This window comes from Lagopus muta, chromosome 1, assembly GCF_023343835.1.
Source record: "Lagopus muta isolate bLagMut1 chromosome 1, bLagMut1 primary, whole genome shotgun sequence".
NCBI lineage: Eukaryota > Metazoa > Chordata > Aves > Galliformes > Phasianidae > Lagopus > Lagopus muta.
Genome location: NC_064433.1, coordinates 64,576,122 through 64,594,553, shown reverse-complemented (window position 1 = coordinate 64,594,553; position 18,432 = coordinate 64,576,122). Strand labels below are relative to the sequence as shown.

At 38.8% G+C, this 18,432-nt stretch overlaps 1 protein-coding gene across 1 annotated transcript; it reads right to left on the bottom strand.

Annotated features, from left to right (window-relative positions):
* Positions 1–1,287: 1,287 nt before the first annotated feature.
* Positions 1,288–17,822, bottom strand: PYROXD1 (pyridine nucleotide-disulphide oxidoreductase domain 1). Its single transcript, XM_048933379.1, has 12 exons — positions 17,648–17,822; positions 15,102–15,182; positions 12,122–12,241; positions 10,060–10,188; positions 8,932–9,005; positions 7,776–7,936; positions 7,033–7,133; positions 5,497–5,626; positions 4,714–4,826; positions 3,874–3,996; positions 3,493–3,630; positions 1,288–3,055 (listed from the first exon to the last, which is right to left on the bottom strand). The coding sequence occupies exons 1-12, from the start codon at positions 17,726–17,728 to the stop codon at positions 2,807–2,809; spliced, it is 1,500 nt and encodes a 499-aa protein (XP_048789336.1). The 5' UTR covers positions 17,729–17,822; the 3' UTR covers positions 1,288–2,806.
* Between the last annotated feature and the right edge of the window lie 610 nt (positions 17,823–18,432).

Below are 18,432 nucleotides of genomic sequence, written 5' to 3'. Positions count from 1 at the left end.
CTCAACCTAGAACCAAATGACCATTCTTCTCTTACCTTTATTTAAGGGAACCTACAGCAGTTAGCCTTTCACAAGCTTTTATGCCTTAGGCTGAACTGTGCTTGCAGCTTTGATCACAAATTTCTGTTTTTCTGCTAGTCTTAAATGCAAGTGGTCACTGCACAGTACATTGTTACCACCAGCAATATCTGGTTTGAAAACAACATTCAGCTTAACTTCTCCTTTAGAGCTCTTTCCTTATAAAGCTAGTCATAGCATTTGCAACCTCTTTCTTACTAAACAAACCCTATCCTTAAACTGTTATCAGCAAAAGCTTTGCCACCTACTAAGTAAAATTAGCTGAAAAAGATGTGCAGCTTCCTAACAAATGATTTAAATCTATTTCACCAAAGCTTTATGGAGGAGCTGCTGTTAAACACAACATTCTTGCTATATAACTATTTACATCTGACTAATTACCATAAATTTTGGGAAGGTTCATTTTCATACAGTAAGTGAAGATGAGGAAAGTAATACTCCTTTCCAAACAAGGAGCAAAATCTGTAGCTTAGCATTGTTTCACAGACATGAAATAGCTCTTGAAGAAAAAAAGCTGATGCTTTTTAGCACCCACAAATGCTGGGGTATGTTAAGAGCTTCAGTTCTTTCTGCAGCGGTGGGGTTACTACAAGTTTTCTTTCCATTTCTACTTTCCTCAGTCCTGAATGATGTGTTTATATAGCAATCTTCTGAATTTGATTATTTAAAGTGTGACAGTATTGTTCTATTTGCTTAACTCTACCTTCTTTGTTATATAATTGAGTGCCAGGAAGCCTCTCTCTTTTCAAGCCTAACTTCACTGTTAACATGGGAATGCAGTGACCTGTACCACCCTCCTGGCTCAACTGTGGCATTTTTTATGGGTCATGATCTCTCCTCAGCAATCCCTATGGATTTGAGGAAATCTTTAGCTACAGGATCTTTTTGCTTCCTTCACAGAGGAGCTGCAGATGCCAGAAGAATGTATGTATTTCTACTGCACATAAAAAGTTGGCTTCCTTAGACGCACACGTACACCAGTATTGTCAGAAGAAGGTAACTGTGCTACCACAGGGGGAAAGACACAGCTACTACTGACTGCAAGAGCTAGTTAGGCACATATGTGTTTGAATGCTTGATCTGCTACGTTTTTGTAGGCACTCAGCTGTGTATCAACTTCAAATTCCACACACAAAAAATACTCCATGTTACTCAAGTAAAGCTCTTCAGCTTTATTTTTCTGATAGAACTCCATGACTGAAGCTTAGAGTTTTCATGCATCAATAAATTGAAAGCTTTGCCAAAAATAGAATTAATTCATTTAATTAAACAGTCATTCTCTTCAAAATAATTAGAGTAGTTTTCTGGGAGAAGTCCCAGCATATAATGCCAACTTTGTACAAAGAAATACTCATAGTTCAATCCTAAATAGTAACTCAACTGCAGATCAAAATCAAGTATGAAACAATTTGTGTCCATGAATACAAAGACAATGCGAAGGAATAGCTTAAATAGTTGGATTTTATCACTAGGAAATGAGGCACTTAGTGTAATTATTATTACTTGTCACAAAGAAAGTAACATATGCAAACCCATGCATATGTATCATGATGACTACAGTACATCTTCCATAACTAAACATACATCCAGGAAGTGTGTTATAATTCAAGACTTATATTTAAAATAATTTAAATAAAAAAATAAATCTTAAAACATTCTGCTAAGTTGCAGGAAGGGGGCTTATATTAGTGACCAAAAGTCAAATTTGAATTTCTTACCTCCAGAAATTCCTTCCTGGAACCAACACACATGATCATAAGCAAGGAGAGGGCAGAAAGCTGCAAGGACAAAGAACCTCCTGAATGACTTCTTTATCTGACTGCAATAGTTCTCTGCTTGAACCCCATCAGCATAATGGAAATCACAGAAAAGCTTAAGAAAAATCTTCAAAACACACAGCAAAACAATTGGTATTGAAAATGCAAAACTTCCAATATCAGCTTTGTGCACAGGGCCACTCTCTTTCCAGCACTCAGAATGGCACCCAGTACCATCTACCTAATAAGATACATCCAGCAGTCTGCTCTACATATCTGATAAGATCTCTGCAGGTGACAGCCACCAGTGGTGTTGTGCCAACCCTTCTTTGGAGTGGCTTCACACTGCTCCTGTTGAAAATCACACAGGATGGCATCAGTTCAGCTTTACCACAATACCTGAAACAAACATAAAGCATCCAGTTTGTTCTGTATTTGCAAACTACATTGCAGATGGCAAAAGCTTTAAGTGCCAGCTTGAAAGTGATGGTGCTGTTAGCTGGAACAGGAGACTTAGAACCTGAGCCAAGTCCTTGAAGTTATTAGCAGCAGAAGGATGCAAATGGAATGGATTGTAGAACATTACACATGGCTCTTCCCCCAGTAGGAAGGCACTGGATTTAACATGCATTATGTAGTGCTTTATTTACATTCTTTCTAACAGTGAAGACCACCCTGAACTGAATGCAGTGCTATCTTAACAGCACAGCAAAGCCTGCTTTTCAGGAATACAATAGCCCTGCTTCCATATTCTCATCTAATCTAGATCAAATCACTGCTAACATTAATCAGCTTGCTTTTACTGCTGCATTTCTACACAGATCTACCTTATTTGCCTTCTACTAATTTGACATCAACTCTAAGATCTCAATAAAGAATCGCGCTTCTCCCTGTTTTCTGGTAAACCCCAGAAGACATTTCAGAAGACAAATAGTATTAAAACTGTATACAAAATAGAAATTGGTTTTCATTCAATCAAAATAATCTTCTATATCAATATCTGGATTCAGGAGATCTTCACCATAAGCTGAAAGGTCCATTTGATTTAAAATCAAGTTCTCAAAAGTTTCTTCCAAGTCCGTTTCACCGATCAGCACTGCTCCCATCATTCGTCCATTCTGCATCACCACTTTAACATACTCTTGTCCCTTGGTACATCTCAGCATTAGTTCATGGTCTAAACCCAAGCCTTGAGCATTGAATTTTCCCAAAACCACCACCTAGCAGAAGGAAAAAAGAAAAACCACTCATAAGAACATTGCAGCGGCTTTTAGTGTTCTCACCATTAACATTCTAAGCTTCAAAAGAAAGATGTAAACAGGGATTTGCCCCAACAGTAAAAAGAAAGTCTGCCTTCCATTGGTTCTGGGAGCCACAGTGTAATTAAAAACCTTCACCTTGAAATATGATAGTAAAAGCAATAATGAGCTAATTCCCATGCTTGATTGTATTGAATTTCTTCATGAACAGAATCTTAATGAAATAAAACGGATACCTTTGTCCCTTTCAGTTTCAGCATTCAGCCAGCATGAACAGAGAAAATCTTAATTATACAGAGAACACTGTTTCATCAATATTAAACCAACTGTTCAGCATTAGCAATTGAATGTAAACAAGCAATGCATGTTACTCAGTGATTAAAAACAGATACACTTACCTTGTAGTTGAAGAATTTTGTTACATGAGCAAACAATTCAAAGCAGAAATCTTGATCAACAGACTCCCCCAAAGCATCTGCTGCCATGCATTTTGCTGCATACCATCCCATCTGCCTAGCTTGAGTCCACAGTCTCATCTGAAAAGGGAAGGTACACGATACTTGTCGGCATGCAATGAAAGCACAGAGCGTATTTTCTTCATAGAAAGATGAACAACTTGGCTTTTAGCCACATAGATAAAGTTATCTGTTATCAGCACACCCAGGATTATCTACTAACCCAATGGTTTCCTCTCAATAATGCTTTTCCTCACATCTAAGGAACTGTGTATTTTACTTCACAGATTACTACTGAGCACACAGCTGTACCGTTTGTTTTACCTGATGCCACACAGGGCTGTGTTCCCACGCCGCACTGCAGATATCCCCAGCTGCATAGATGTCTGGCAGGGATGTGTGCATGTGTTTGTCTACTTTAAGGCCTCCATCTTCACCTATAGCAAACTTAAGGATTTGCACAGCTCAGCACAGAAGAATAACAGTAATTTTAACTGAGTAATTTTCTTTATCTATCTTAGGTGGTCGCCTCATTTGCTACTTTTTAATTGCAGACTCTCCTTTAAAATTTCTACTTAATCATTTGAAGATAGGGATTCATACTCAGCAAGGTGCTCTTATGGACTCCATTTAACAACAGAGAAAAGCTAATACAGCGTAAACAACTTATGACTGTTCAAGCTCATCTAATGTGACTCAATTAGAGAAGACTGATTAAAAGGCAGAAACACATTCAAACATCCCAATCTTAAGGGAACTTTGTTTTTAAGGGAATATAACAGATTTCCCTGAAGAGCATCAGAACAAAGTACTTTTGCAATCACTTACACATGCAGAATTACCATGCCATATTATAATGCAACCCAACCCCCTGCTGAACTTACCTGAATCTTGTCAAACCCTTCAAACGAGCAATAAAATTAGCAAAAGTAGAATTTCTTACCAACCCACACTTTCTTCTCACTGTGTTTCAGAACAGATCAGTACTGCATTTCAGAATTCAGCATACCAGCCTTATATTGAAATGCTGTACATCAATGTTTCACGTCAAGAGAAGCATAAACCATTTGAAAGAGCTCATTTTCCTGTACAAATAAAGAAGGAAAAAAAAAAAACACCAAACCCAAACAGCTCAAACTTTGAAGTAAATCAGTAAATACTTACATTATTGCTATCAAGAAATGGTTTCACATTTGGCACAACTCCAGTTGCACTGACAATGAAATTGCAGCCATAAATTTTTCCATTAGTTAATTCCACATATACAGGCCACTGAACTGAAAAAGGGGAAAAAATTGCCCTGAGAATATAACCAACAGAAGATATTCTAATAATGTCTTATTACAGGAAGTGAAATGAAAATAATTTGAGATATCTGGTTGATTAGATAGGAAAAAATATTTTCCAAATATAGAGATTACCTATAAAACCTTTTCATTTCATTTGGGACCAAAAAAAAAATGAGATCTGGAGCTGAGCCAGTCACACTAGCAGCTTTCTCTGAATTTTCCTGAATCAAATCCTTTTATTGAATCACCACAGGAACAAATATTTTACACACAATATTTAGGTGACTCTCTTGAAAAATAAGCCTGTCTCATAGCATTTTGTAAAGTAAATATAGCCCATAAATCCTCAACTCCTACAAATGGGGCATTCAAGGCCAGGCTGGATGAGGCTTTGAGCAACCTGGTCTAGATGGAGGTGTCCCTGCCTATAGCAGGGAGTTGGAACTTGATGATCTTAAAGGTCCCTTCCAACCCAAACCATTCTATGATTCTACGAAAACTGCTAGAACACCATTTAATTTACAGAAGTAAAGGTCTGTTCTTTCAAATCTGCATTTTCTTTAGTACAAAGCAATCAAGCTCAAACATGCTCCAACATTACTTCAGCATGCTTTCCTAATCAGCACCGGCACTCACTTTTTTTTTTGGTCACACCTACCTTCATCTGGTTCTACATTCTTCCCCTCCTTAGGAAAAGCCAAGGAATTCTGTTGCAGTTGTATAAATTCTTGCTGTGAGTGTATTTTCTTCACTTCACATAGTATTTCAATATGTATTTTATGAGAAAACTAAAGAAAGATTGTCAAAATTTTTAATTAATTGGCAATATTATAGCAAATAATAGAGTATTATTTAGTAATTTAGTAACACCTCCTCCAAATTGAGGTGTTACTAAACAAAAAACAATTACCATATATCCCATCCTATCACAAGGCATATTAGCCAGCTACAGATCACAGCCTGAACAGGTGACTAGTCTGTTACCTTGGGAATGCAAGTAATCTGCCTCTACCTTCTGCACACAGCTAGAAGAAATGTGTTTGTGAGAAACTGTTGTGCAGCTGTACAGGTCTCCTTGCTTTCTGTGAAGGACCTGGTTCATTCTGATTCACGGTGCTTTATTGTCTCCTGCTGTTATATATATGGCCACAGTACTAAGGGAGTTAAGTGACCAGTAGCAGCCTGCTGGTGAGATGTTATCTGCTGGGGTAACCCCGGGGCAGACACTCTACTGGCCAGCTGCCTCCCATTGATGTTAGTATCTCTATTGAATAGATGAGTATTAGCTTGCCTCTGCATACTTTATTTGGGATCAGGAAACCTTATGCAAAAGTACTGGTGCTTTTCATTACAAGAGGGAAATCCAGAACTTAACAGAACAACAACAAAAAAATTCTCTCTCCGTTACAATCAGAAAGGTCACAGTGGAATGGTGATACAGGAGCGTAGAAACAAAGGGACTGGCATAAATGGAATGGTGTTACAAAGGAAAAAGAAAGGTGCTCACCTGTCTCTGAAGATCTGGGATCACAGGGGAAAACTCCACAAGGCAGGAATCTCCAGAAAGAGATCCTTCCCCAGTGGCAATCAGCCTTTAAATGGGGTCTAAGAGAGGTGAAGTCAGGCTCTACTCTTCCAGTCACACAGATGAATTGCCTTCACCTGTGCTCCCAAGGCTGAGTCCTTTTCCCAGGTGACCAGTTATAGTTCAGACTATGACACAATAGTTCCCTTACACTGTCTTGCAGAACTTTAAGTCCTTCCACTTTCTATCATAATTTATGATAAAGATAATACCTCTATACCCCTGTGCAAGTTATACTGTCCTATTTTTCACATAGGAAAATATATCTAAAGCAGCTAGAAGAGAGTGGACGTATTACTGCTTCTGTTTAATGGTAGGATTGACACCAGTCCTGGAGAGGTGTGCAAACCATCATTTATGTTTAATCTGAATAGGAAATTGATGAAACCATTCAGTGGATCTGGTTTGCCACCTCCCTCTTGAAATAGAAAGCAATTCGACTTCTGTTAACACATTTTTCTCTGTAATTCTGGTAAGTGAACCAGTTCAAACACATTTCATTTTTCTCATCCTAATAATCCTGAAAGTTACATTTCATCATCATAAGTTCTGTAATGCTATCATCATAAAACAGCAATTAAACAAATGCAAGCAAGATCACAAACATACCTCTTTGGTTCCTTTCAGCTGTAGGCCTTCATGCCAGTCGGGGCCCAAAGCACTGCCCAGTTTGTCAGATGCTGCTGCGGCCCTTTCTTTCTTCTCACTTCCTGATGACAGAGAGATGGAGAATATCAGATTCAGCACACATACTTCACTGCCTGCTGAATTCAGACCAACAATTATGAATCAAGAGGAATACGATCTGGTTACGAAAAGAGGGGGAGAAACATGGAACAAACAAGGTAAGGTAAGGCAAAATCCCAAACATCATTAGTTTGCAGACAAATCATAGAACCATAGAATGGCCTGGGTTGAAAAGGACCTCAAAGATCATCCAGTTTCAACCCCCCTGCTATGTGCAGGGTCGCCAACCACCAGACCAGGCTGCCCAGAGCCACATCCAGCCTGGCCTTGAATGCCTCCAGGGATGGGCATCCACAACTTCCTTGGGCAACCTGTTCCACTGCGTCACCACCCTCTGTGTAAAAAACTTCTTCCTAATACCTAAGTAATACCTAAATCAAACCCAAACAAGCATTTATCACTTTTCAGTGTTATGCCTTTTATTACTGCACTTGCCTCTGAAACAACCATGCTATTGCTAGGCATCAGAATGGGCTCTTAAGAGCTAGAAAGACTGCAATAGCTTATAATAGTAAACCATGATTACAGCCTGCTAAATTAACTGTTTTCAGGGCTATTTTTAATATTCAGCATTGCTGTAGTGCTAGGGGACTGAAGCACAATACCTTCCATTGTATACTTGGTTCTTTTACATTCAATTGGAGTCTCTTGTTTTTCAGCAGTCAGTTTTGGAATAAGAAATTCAGCTGCTCCTGCATCAAAAAAAGTGTTTCCAATGGCTTTGTCTTTGATAGCCCAGATTACTTCGCAGCCTTCAATTTCATACCTGTGAGCATTTAAACAACAGATAAAATTAGACAGTACCCAAAAAAGGATCTATGACTCTGAATAAGACAACAAGAAGTCTGCAAGTTTCTATTCCAGAAGCTAGAAATAAGGAACAAGACTTCCAAACCTATCAAATTCACTACAGCCCTTTATATATTTACTTCAGGAAGCCACAAAAGAAAGAAGAGACACCTTTCTTCTTCCACTTTCTCATGACTACAAACAACTGTTGTTATGGCAGGAGGGAAAGGTAGATCAAGTCTGTAGTAATAATGCTTAGTATTTCCTGTTCCTCACAATGAAAAAACCCAGCCATTTTCTCCAAACTGCCCACTGCTGACAACTGGTATTTGGAACCGTTCCTGTCCATCAAAGATGCTATCAGATGGAACACGGACTGCAACGCAGAGGAGGATTTACAGAATCATAGCATCATGTAGGCTGGAAGACCTTCAAGATCATCAAGTCCAACCAGCATCAAGTTTGTATATGTCCAATTTAAAAAACAGTTCCCTACATTGCAAAACAAGACTACATAATTGTATAATATAAATGGTTTCACAATCTGTCAGACTGTATCTTCCCTACAACAAAAGCCATATCAGACAGTTCAGAAGCTCTATCAACTTAAATCAGGCTGGATGCAAGAACAGCTGTTTCATTGTTACATCTCCTATCTCTAGAAAGTAGAGAAGTTTTGTAACATAAATATCACTGTTATTAGCATAAGCAGAAATCTGTCGGTGCCAGATTAGAAAAATGCTGTATATTCTTCATATCTGTATGTCAAAGCTTCTTATAAAGCTGTCTGAATTTTGTGACAACACCCTTCACTATGTGGTGAAAAACAATTCTTAAGGCATTTAGTAGAAAAATTGATTAAGAGCTCTTTATAAGTCAACCTTCTTCCAAACTCATGCACACATGATTGAACATCAAACTATTAAAGATTTTATCTGCATATGTGAATTTATAACTTAGTTGTTGACTTACACTAATTCAAGTGCAATCCCACCATTACCAACCACTACTATTCTCTCAGCTCGAGCCAAGTTCTTCTGAAAAGCCTGTGTCAGAAAAGAAAACAATTGAAGGAACATTGATAAAATATATCCTTTCCTATACTTTCTCTCAGTGGTTTTAGTTTCATTTTCTCAAACTACTGATAAACGTTTACTTATGCTAAGAATCTGTTAAAGAAGCCAATGGAACCCATGAAGTTCTATCACATTAAGGGATGAAATTGTTTCTGCAGCACTGTAAGTCTCAAGCTGAGCCAGGAGAATGTTAAGTAATTACATTTAAGCCAAACTGACAGAACCCATAATAGAATCCATAAAAGCTTTATGTCCCAGAGACCATTAGCATTGTATGATCTCTTAGTCAAATTTTATCACAGTAAGTATAATTTTCAAGGTGATTTTTACAGCATTAAGAGAGCAAAGATACAGACATTTAGGAAAGTAAGAATTCCTGATTAGAATTCAGGAGCAAAATAAACGATCTGTAGAAAATCTGAGAAGTTATTTTTATTTGCCCCCAAAAATTTTTAGAAAGAAATAAGTCTCCAAATCCAATCTTAGTGGTGAGAGAAATAAAAGAAACAAGCCAATATAGCTTCTATTTTTAGTTCTCCATTTTGTAACCTCAGGTAAAGTTTTAATATCCAAAACAAACAGCAACACACAAAAACATCTTGCAGTTCACATCCTGGATTACAATAGTAATTATTTTCTGTACAACCAAAAGAAGTCCACCCATGGTTGCTTGTCACTATGAAGCAGCCCTTCACACAATGTACTGGGTGCACCTTTTCAGGGAAGTTCCTACTTCCTGTCTGCATTTTCAGGTTGGCTTCTGCCCAGAGAGCAAAAGAACACCTTTTATTCTGGACTCTTCTGTTAGAAACACAATCTATGAACCATTTATTAACTTGATAAACTTAGTCACCAATTATTTAATGTTTCTGAAGGCTTTCTCTGCTATTGAAAACGTTCTATTTAAGGACATAAAATAATAAATAGCATTTGATGTTCCTCTGTTTCACCCTGCAACCATTTTTAGCAACTCCCATCAGAAAGATGAATATATTACACACATACAAGTCCAAAATGCATTTACCTGTGCACTGTCAGTATCCCGAATTCCTAATACATATGGGTTTCCTTCAAAAATTAATTTAGGTTTTGCTCCAGCACACAGGCAAAGTTTCTCATATGTATATTCTCTCCCATCTTCAGTGAAAATTTTCTGTTAAAAATTAAGGGGAAAAAAGAAGTAATTGGAGACACATAAAACAACACTGGCTTCTTTTTTTTTCTTGGTGTATTTTGCAGGTATTAAAAGGTTGCACTGGCTTCTTAAAAACAAGCAAGCTTTCACTCTCTCATTATGACTTATTTCATTCATGTTACCTCACCACACACTGACAGGCCTAAATATGTGATATGGTGTGACTGATGAAATGGAACACGTACACTTCAAACAGATGGAATCTAAATATTACCTCTTGGTGGCACCCTGTACTCACCATCTGTGTTGAAAGAATCCATTTCCTATCTGTTAGTGTCCCCCCACCCCAGCAACAGATGTAGACCTGTGCACTACTCTGTATTAGCAAATAAGAATCCCACTCATAACACTTCTAGATAGTAGTAAGATAGCTGTAAGAGCAAAACACTGTGCAATCCAGATCTTTGGCTTTATTAGGAAAAAATAAGTACGGCTTTATGACACCAACACATTTTTGGGTCTTTTATGATTTTTAATAGATGAATAATCACACACACAATTGGAGACTGACACTACACTCTTTGACTTCTCTTACCTTAAGAACTGCAGTAGTGTATTAACTAAGTGCTACCCAGAATAAAGTTTAGAAAGATTGCACATTTAGTTCTTTGCTGAAGACAAGGGTAGGTGCTAAACAAGCTACATCACTCTGCAACGAAGTCACATTAAATTTAAAGTATTGTTTGATGCTTTCCAAACTAGAAGCCAAATAGTTTACAGCGGTTTCACACAAAGGGAGGTTTAAAGATTTTGAGATAACAGAGGAAAAAGATCCTTCAAAATCCATTTACATGAGCTACTGGAATCCACTTAGACTAAACTATAACCCTACAGGAGTGAAGCTACAAGTCAACAGTTTAGGTCACAATACAAGCAGCCTTATAATCTAACTGAAGTCACAGCTCTGCAACTTAAAATGAGCAAGAACAGTTTGAGACCTGAACATGAATTTCTGATAATCATTGAATTAAAACAAAGCAAGCATATCAAGCTGACTTGGACAGTAAAGAGGACATGTATGTACTGTGCATTGCTCCTGCCTGCAACGTTTCTTTTGTTAAAAAGAACAAAGGAAAGGTAGAAATGCTGCTTCTTTTGAGAACTAGTTTTTTATACATCATAAAGTTGTTAAAATTTTGGCCTTTATATCAACAAGTTGTAATTCAGGAATCACAAAGACACACAGTTAAGGGTTACAGAACTTTTCTGACATCTACACTGATAAACTATATAGGTTTAATTGACTGTTTTCCCTCCTGTTCCAACCAGGTATTCAATACCACAAATCCAAGGTATTGAAAATATGAATCAAAAGGGCACAGTTTGTTGATTAACAACTAAATTTTGATCTATAATCATTTAACAAGCAGCCACAGTCTACGAGAACACCACCATAAATATCTATTAAAAGAAGAGTACAGTGATAATAGCAGGCTGGCACAGTCTTCAGCTGCAGCAAATGAAGACAAGCACAAATGCAGCAACTGTGGACACAAAAACAAAGGATAAAAGCTGCTTATCTTTGGGATGCCTCAAGCAGGCAGGGATCTCCAGTAAGAGACCCCTTACTTTCACTTCCAACCCTTACACGAGGTCTGGGAAGGGATGGATCCTGGCTCCACCTCTTCCAGTCACTAGGTGCACTGCATACACCTGAGCTCCCCTGGGTTGGCCCTGCCTTCCCACCAGGTGCTCAAACACTGGTTCAGGCTGTAACTTCACATGTCTATTACAGAGGTACTCTCTGGTAATTTTTAGTAAATTACATTTTAATAAACAGAACGTTGCTGAACAGAATTTCATGCCAAAATCATTCAATGGTTTCTCAGATTTTTTTTTTTTTTTTACCTCCAAAATCATGATAAGTTAAAAAGAGAAAACATTATCTTACATGCTCATCACTTTTCAATTGTTTTACAGCAGAGTGGATAACTTTAATATTAGGATATCGTTGTTCTAATAGAGAACTTGGTTGCTCTTCTACATCAAATTCCTCAAGTGTTTTTGAGACCTGGAAGAAGCAGAAAGAGATTTAAAAATAAGAATAATCCATTTTAATTTCTGAAGTTTGTAAAAAAAAAAAAAAAAAAAAAACAACCAACAAAAAAGTATTAAGTGAATTTCTAATAATATAAAGACCATATTGTCTTGAATCATGTTACCGTCACTGCCAAAAGTACATTTTTATGCATAGAAACCTTTTGTGCATGTCCTTGGTAAAGGATCAAAGTAATACAGAGAATTGTAGTTCTAAAGCTATTTACCCTGATGGATACATTAACTGCTATAATGTTTTATTTTATATATATTTTATATATATATATATATAAAATATATATTTATATATATATATAAAATTAGACTTAGCAACATTGCATTTTTAATCTACTGGATGCGTTTCTAAGACCCTGTTGACCTGTTTGGTAAAACTCTCATATAGTAACTCAATGATGTTACATGGTCTCCCATGCAAGCATCTTTCTTTAGTATTCTGGAGGAAGAACATTTTGTTCAAAACAGCACAGAGAATCATTCATTCTAGACAAAAGGGCATCTATGTTTTTCCCTTCTTAAAAAATTAAGTACCCAGTGATATTTTCTTCTAACATTCAACAGTTCAACCTCATGCTGCAGGTAATTTGGTCCTTATGTCAGAAAAAGTGCTTACTTTTGTCCAACTTGTAAGTAAGATGTGTAAGGTAAATGTTCATGCAAAACAGATTCAAGATCTCCTCAGAGCATTTACTCAGCAGCACATATGTAGTCACTATCAGATATTTTAGAGACTAGTGAAAAAACAAACAAACAACAGAACTTGGAAAACACCCCAGTAAGTTATGACCTCAGTAACAGAACTGAGGTCTGTTCCAGAAGGAAACAGCTGCATAGGAACCTTCAGGCCTTCTACTTTGTAGGGTATTTAAACAATCTCGTGCACAGCTAGGAACTGAACACCTCTGCAATTCAAAGAGAACTTAAGGTATACATGTCCAAAACTTAGATGCTCTGCCTTCAAACAGTGCTTATTTATTCCCTTACACTTCACTTGCCAAAACTTCTGCTGATACAAATTACAGACTTTACATCTCTGCAATATGTAAATGCCTGTCCTGGATACCCACGACCACCAGAGTCAGCATTGTGAGAACTCAGAATCATAGAATGGTTTGGGCTGGAAGGGACCTTTAAGATCTTTTGGTTCCAATCCCCTGCTCCAGGCAGGGAGGGCTCTCCCTCTACACCAGGTTGCTCAAAGCCCCATCCAGACTGGCCTTAAGTGCTCCCTGGGAGAGGACATTCACAACCACAACGGGCAACCTGTTCCACTGTCTCTCCAACTTCACAGTAAATAATTTTTTCCTAATATCTAATTTAAACCTACCCTCTTCCATTTTAAAGTCATTTTCCCTCATCCTGTTGCTACATGCCCTTATAAAAGGTCCCTCCCCAGCTTTCCCATAGGCCCCCTTCATGTAATGAAAGGCTGCTATAAAGTCTCCCAGAGCCTTCTCTTTTCCAGGCTGAAGAGCCCTGGCTCCCTCAGCCTGTCCCTATAGGGGAGGTGCTCCAGCCCTCTGATCATCCTCATAGCCCTCATCTGGACCCGCTCCAACAGCTTTATGTTCTTTTTGTGTTGGAGGTCCCAGAACTGGACCCAGTACTCCAGGTGGGGTCTCACGAGAGCAGAGTAGAGAGGCAGAATCCCCTCCCTCGACCTGCTGGTTACACTTCTCTTGATCCAACCCAGGATACGGTTGGCCTTCCGGGCTGCAAGCACACATTGCTGGCTCATGTTGAATCTTTCATCAACAGACACTCCCACATCCTTCGTGTCAGGACTGCTCTCAAGCCATTCTCTGACCAATCTGTATCTGTGCTCGAGATTCATTAGTTGGGTGTTACCTTGCATTCTCACAAAGAGCCTTCAGATACTGGCAGCCAGTTACAGCTACTAACAGCAAAAACTTTTGTTTAAATCTCTATGCCTAAATTTCCCCCTTCTGAAATTTGAATATAAGCATCAATACATCAGGAAAACTGATTCTGAGACCTGCAGACCTAAAAGAAATAATAACTTTTTTTTACTAGTCCTAAGACATACCTGTACTATGATATATTTGTATTATGTACCATTTCTCAGAAAAACACAAATACCAAGCAGAAGGCTGGTAACTTTCCCCAGGTGGTAAAACCTAACTTGCTATGGACTAGCTTAAGTGGCTTGCAGCTTTTCATCCTGAATTCTGGGCAATCCAAGCCCAACTCTTCCCATGACCTACTGTAGAATCTGTTCCCAAGTGGTGGGAAAAAGAGCAGTGCCTTGTAAGATCTGAGTACCTCTGGCTAATGAACCTATAAGCCAGAAATTTGAACTCAAGTATGGAATTATTTTATTTTTAAAAACAGCAGCAAAGAATCACCAGCTATGGAAGATGAAATTGAGCACAGTTTCACAGAAGGATATTCCTTTTCTGTTACATGTCAGAAGTCTGATTCTGCCTGAGATTCTAACGTATTACTACTATAAGAATGGTGGGCAATCTGAGATCTACTAGCAAGGCTAAATTTCTTAAATAATTTATTCCAAAGATATCATTTTGGAGCTTAAGATGGAGCATTCCCATTAGCTAAGCAGTGAAATGATGCTTCAGTAGAAATGTATTAAACACTTATATCGTGTAAGCACCCAATTTAATCTTTGGTCATTTACTAATATTGTAAATATATTCACTGAGAACTTAGTAATGATTATGAATCACTACAAAATAACACACAGTCACAATCACTTTCAAGATTAGACTCTAAAGTTATCTGTACAAGGACAGACTTCTGAAGATGTCTTACTGTAACAAAAATTAAAGCTTTCTTACCTGTTTGAAATTTGTTACAGCTTTTATGATTGGAGAAGCTGTCACTAAAAAAATGTCTTCTGACGGGAAGTCCATGGCCAGCTTGTAAAGAAACAGAAAACATGATGAGCAAGTAGTCATCAACAGAATTTGAATTAAACACAATAAAATTACTGGAGTAAAGTAATATACATCACTACATTACCTAAATGTGGATCAGGTAAACAGTGTTTCAAGGCTACGGAAGAAGGACATAACTGAAATGAATCAAATTGGGAAAGCCAAGACTTATGTCATACAACTTCAACTACTGCAGCCACTGTAAGAAAGACTACTCAAAAGAATATTTTCACTGTATTCTAAAGGCTGGCTGCTGGAAGACTCTCATCACAATTTATGGAGATTCCCTGCATTTCTGTTATGATTTTTAATAGACTTCATTTTGACAGAGGAAATACTGATTCCTGTTGGTTAATTTAAATGTAATTTAGTAAACCGATAAGTGGATCATCTTCAGAATGCTGGTAAGCAGTACAGTACAAGACTCTTACAAGCTGCAAGCAACTGAAGAATTTCCACCTTAAGTGCTGCATTGCTCAGCCACAGTAGAACCCAGGTTCCTTATCACCAGTATCCTACAGATGAACAAGACGGTTGTAAAAACCACCAGGAAGCATGTTCTGTCTTATACATGACCAAATGGGCATTTATGATGGTACTTCAGATGGGAAGAACCTGAAGGTCAAAGTACCAAGACTTTGGTTTAAGGGAGATCCACATAGCCACATTTCTGGCATAAAATACAAATGCATTTAATGAGGATATGTGAAAAACGTCATGTAATACACCCTGTATAGCATGACTCCCTAATATGTATTTCACACCCATTGTAGCTGTATGCTTTATGTTGACAGAAAAGAAAATGGTTGACAAGTTCATGCAACAGAGCAGCACAGTGTGCCCCTGCAGCTGCTCCCAGGTGTACCTTATAAAAAAGTCTCCAAAAAACCTACAGAATGCCATAGAAAGCACGGGATCAGATAATAACCATCGGATGCATTTAAGACCTTTTTACACCAACATCACATACTTTGTACCACTTACACACGCTCTAATGTTTATCCCTCTCTTTTTACTCAGACTGAATGGTTGTTTGAAATGTTCGTTCAGTCCCCTTGATGTTGTTCCACTCCTTTATCTTTTTAAGTACTAGAAATCTGCCACACAAGATATTAAGTTTATCCAAACATATGGATGTGGGTGTAAAGAAAAACATAAACCTGAAAATGACAAACCTGAAAGAAATGTTGCAACTAAATAGGGAAGGTTGAAATTAGGTTGAGACATGAAACATTTCATAACATAGGAAATAAATTTAACCTCAAAAAAAAAAGAAAAAAGAAAAAGGTATTCAGTCAGGCTGTTTTAAATGTACTTGAAAATTACCTGACTGTGCATTTTTTTTAAGTTAGAGCTGAAGCAATGGTTGCTATCAGAGAGCAGCCTGAGAAGCCCGAAGTGCATACCCAAAATGCAGTATGATGGACAAGGTGTTCATTCCAGAGAATTATACCCTTAGTCTCAAGACTGAGAAAGATTGTATTCAATGTTTCTGGTTTATTATTTCATGCATGCCAGCAGCTACACATGTAGAGCATAGAATAGAAAGCTCTCCAGAACACATGAGGCCATTTTTGATGGGGTTAATGAATACATTAATATGGCAATGAAGGTGCTGCTCTCTGAAAAGACCCTTTCCAGGCATGTACAGAAAACACTGTACATGAGGATGGAATTACACGTGGTGCTCAGTGAAAACTTGCACTGAATCTTAACCCTTGCAATACTGCCTGGAAGGAGGAGATTGTCCTAAAAGTCTGTGTGAGAAAGCATCAGGGTTGCAGCTTCTTCACTGTCAGAGGGATGGAGTACAGGAACAGGCTGCTCAGAGAGGCTGCGGAGTGTCCTCTGGAGATATTCAACACCTGTCTGGATGTCTACCTGTGCAACCTGCTGTGGGGATGTGCTTTAGCATGGGGCTGGACCTGATGATCTCTAGAGAACCCTTCCAACCCCTGCAACTTTGTGATTCCATGAATTAAAACACATGCTATTAGACTGCTAATACTCATTCCAACTGTGTTTCCTGTGTGGCTGGGAAACAGAATCACAGAATGGTTTGTGTTGGAAAGGACCTCAAAGATCATCAAATTCCATCTCCTTGATGCAGGAAGAATGAGCAAAAGCAGCAAGTCTCAGTCATCACATAAGAATCTGATCGGGAAACATGTATAAATGAAAAAGAGGCACTCGCTGTGAGATTTGGAAGAAAATATCAGGAAAGCAATAAATTTTGATCTCTTTTAAAGCAGTCTTAATGATCATAAACGTTAATTGTGAGATGGGGCCACAGCAACTACGTATAGTTCTATTTCAGGCAAATAGTCTCCTGGAATATTAAACACGGACCCAAATCCCCTCTTGGCGCTGACCGCAACGAACCCACGGGCCGCCAGCCGGCGGAGGGCGCGCATGCGCTCGGCGGGCAGTGGTCCCACAGCCCGTACCTTCTCGGCGCAGGTAACTCCGGCGATGCCTCCGCCCACCACCACAAAGCGGCTCCGCGCGACGCCGGGGACTGTCGCCATTTTCCCGCCTCTCCCGAGAGCGGCAAGGAGGGAGAAAAGCACTGCCGCTTCCTCGCCCAGACGCGGAAGGTGGCGGCGGCGCTCTGCCTACGGTGTGCGGTGGCACCCAAACTTCCTCAGCTCGCGCAGCTCGGCCCTGGCTTCCGCTCTTAGCCGGACTTTGTCGGCGGATCGTGGAGTAGAGGGCCAGCAATTAAGACAAAGAGTGAAAAACAAAACAAACGAACAAACACCCAAGCCTCTCTGCATTTCTTAACCGGAAAGCAGGAAGATGAAGATGTGAGACTTTGGGTGGAGGCTTGTTAGGGTAGTATGGTTAGGTGGTGGTTGGACTCAATGATCTTTAAGGTCTTTTCCAACCTGAGCGATTCTATGATTCTATGATTCTTTATCTCGTAGGCTACCTCCAGTGGCATCTCGAAGGCAGGACATTACCTCAGTGCTCTCAGACACATGGTCTGATTTTTGAGTGCTCCCCTGTGGAGGGTGGAGTTGACTCTGATTCTTATGGGCTCCTTCCAACTCAGAATATTCTGCGATTCTTTGATTCTGTGTACTTCTAAGAGACTGGAAATAGAGCATAACAAGCAGTTAGAGAGCTATTTATCATTTTTGAGACGCTCGTGTCCAGAGACTTAGGACTCTAGAGGCCAACCAGTCCTCTATTCAAACATGCAGCAGTGCTGCAGGATATGGTGCTTCCT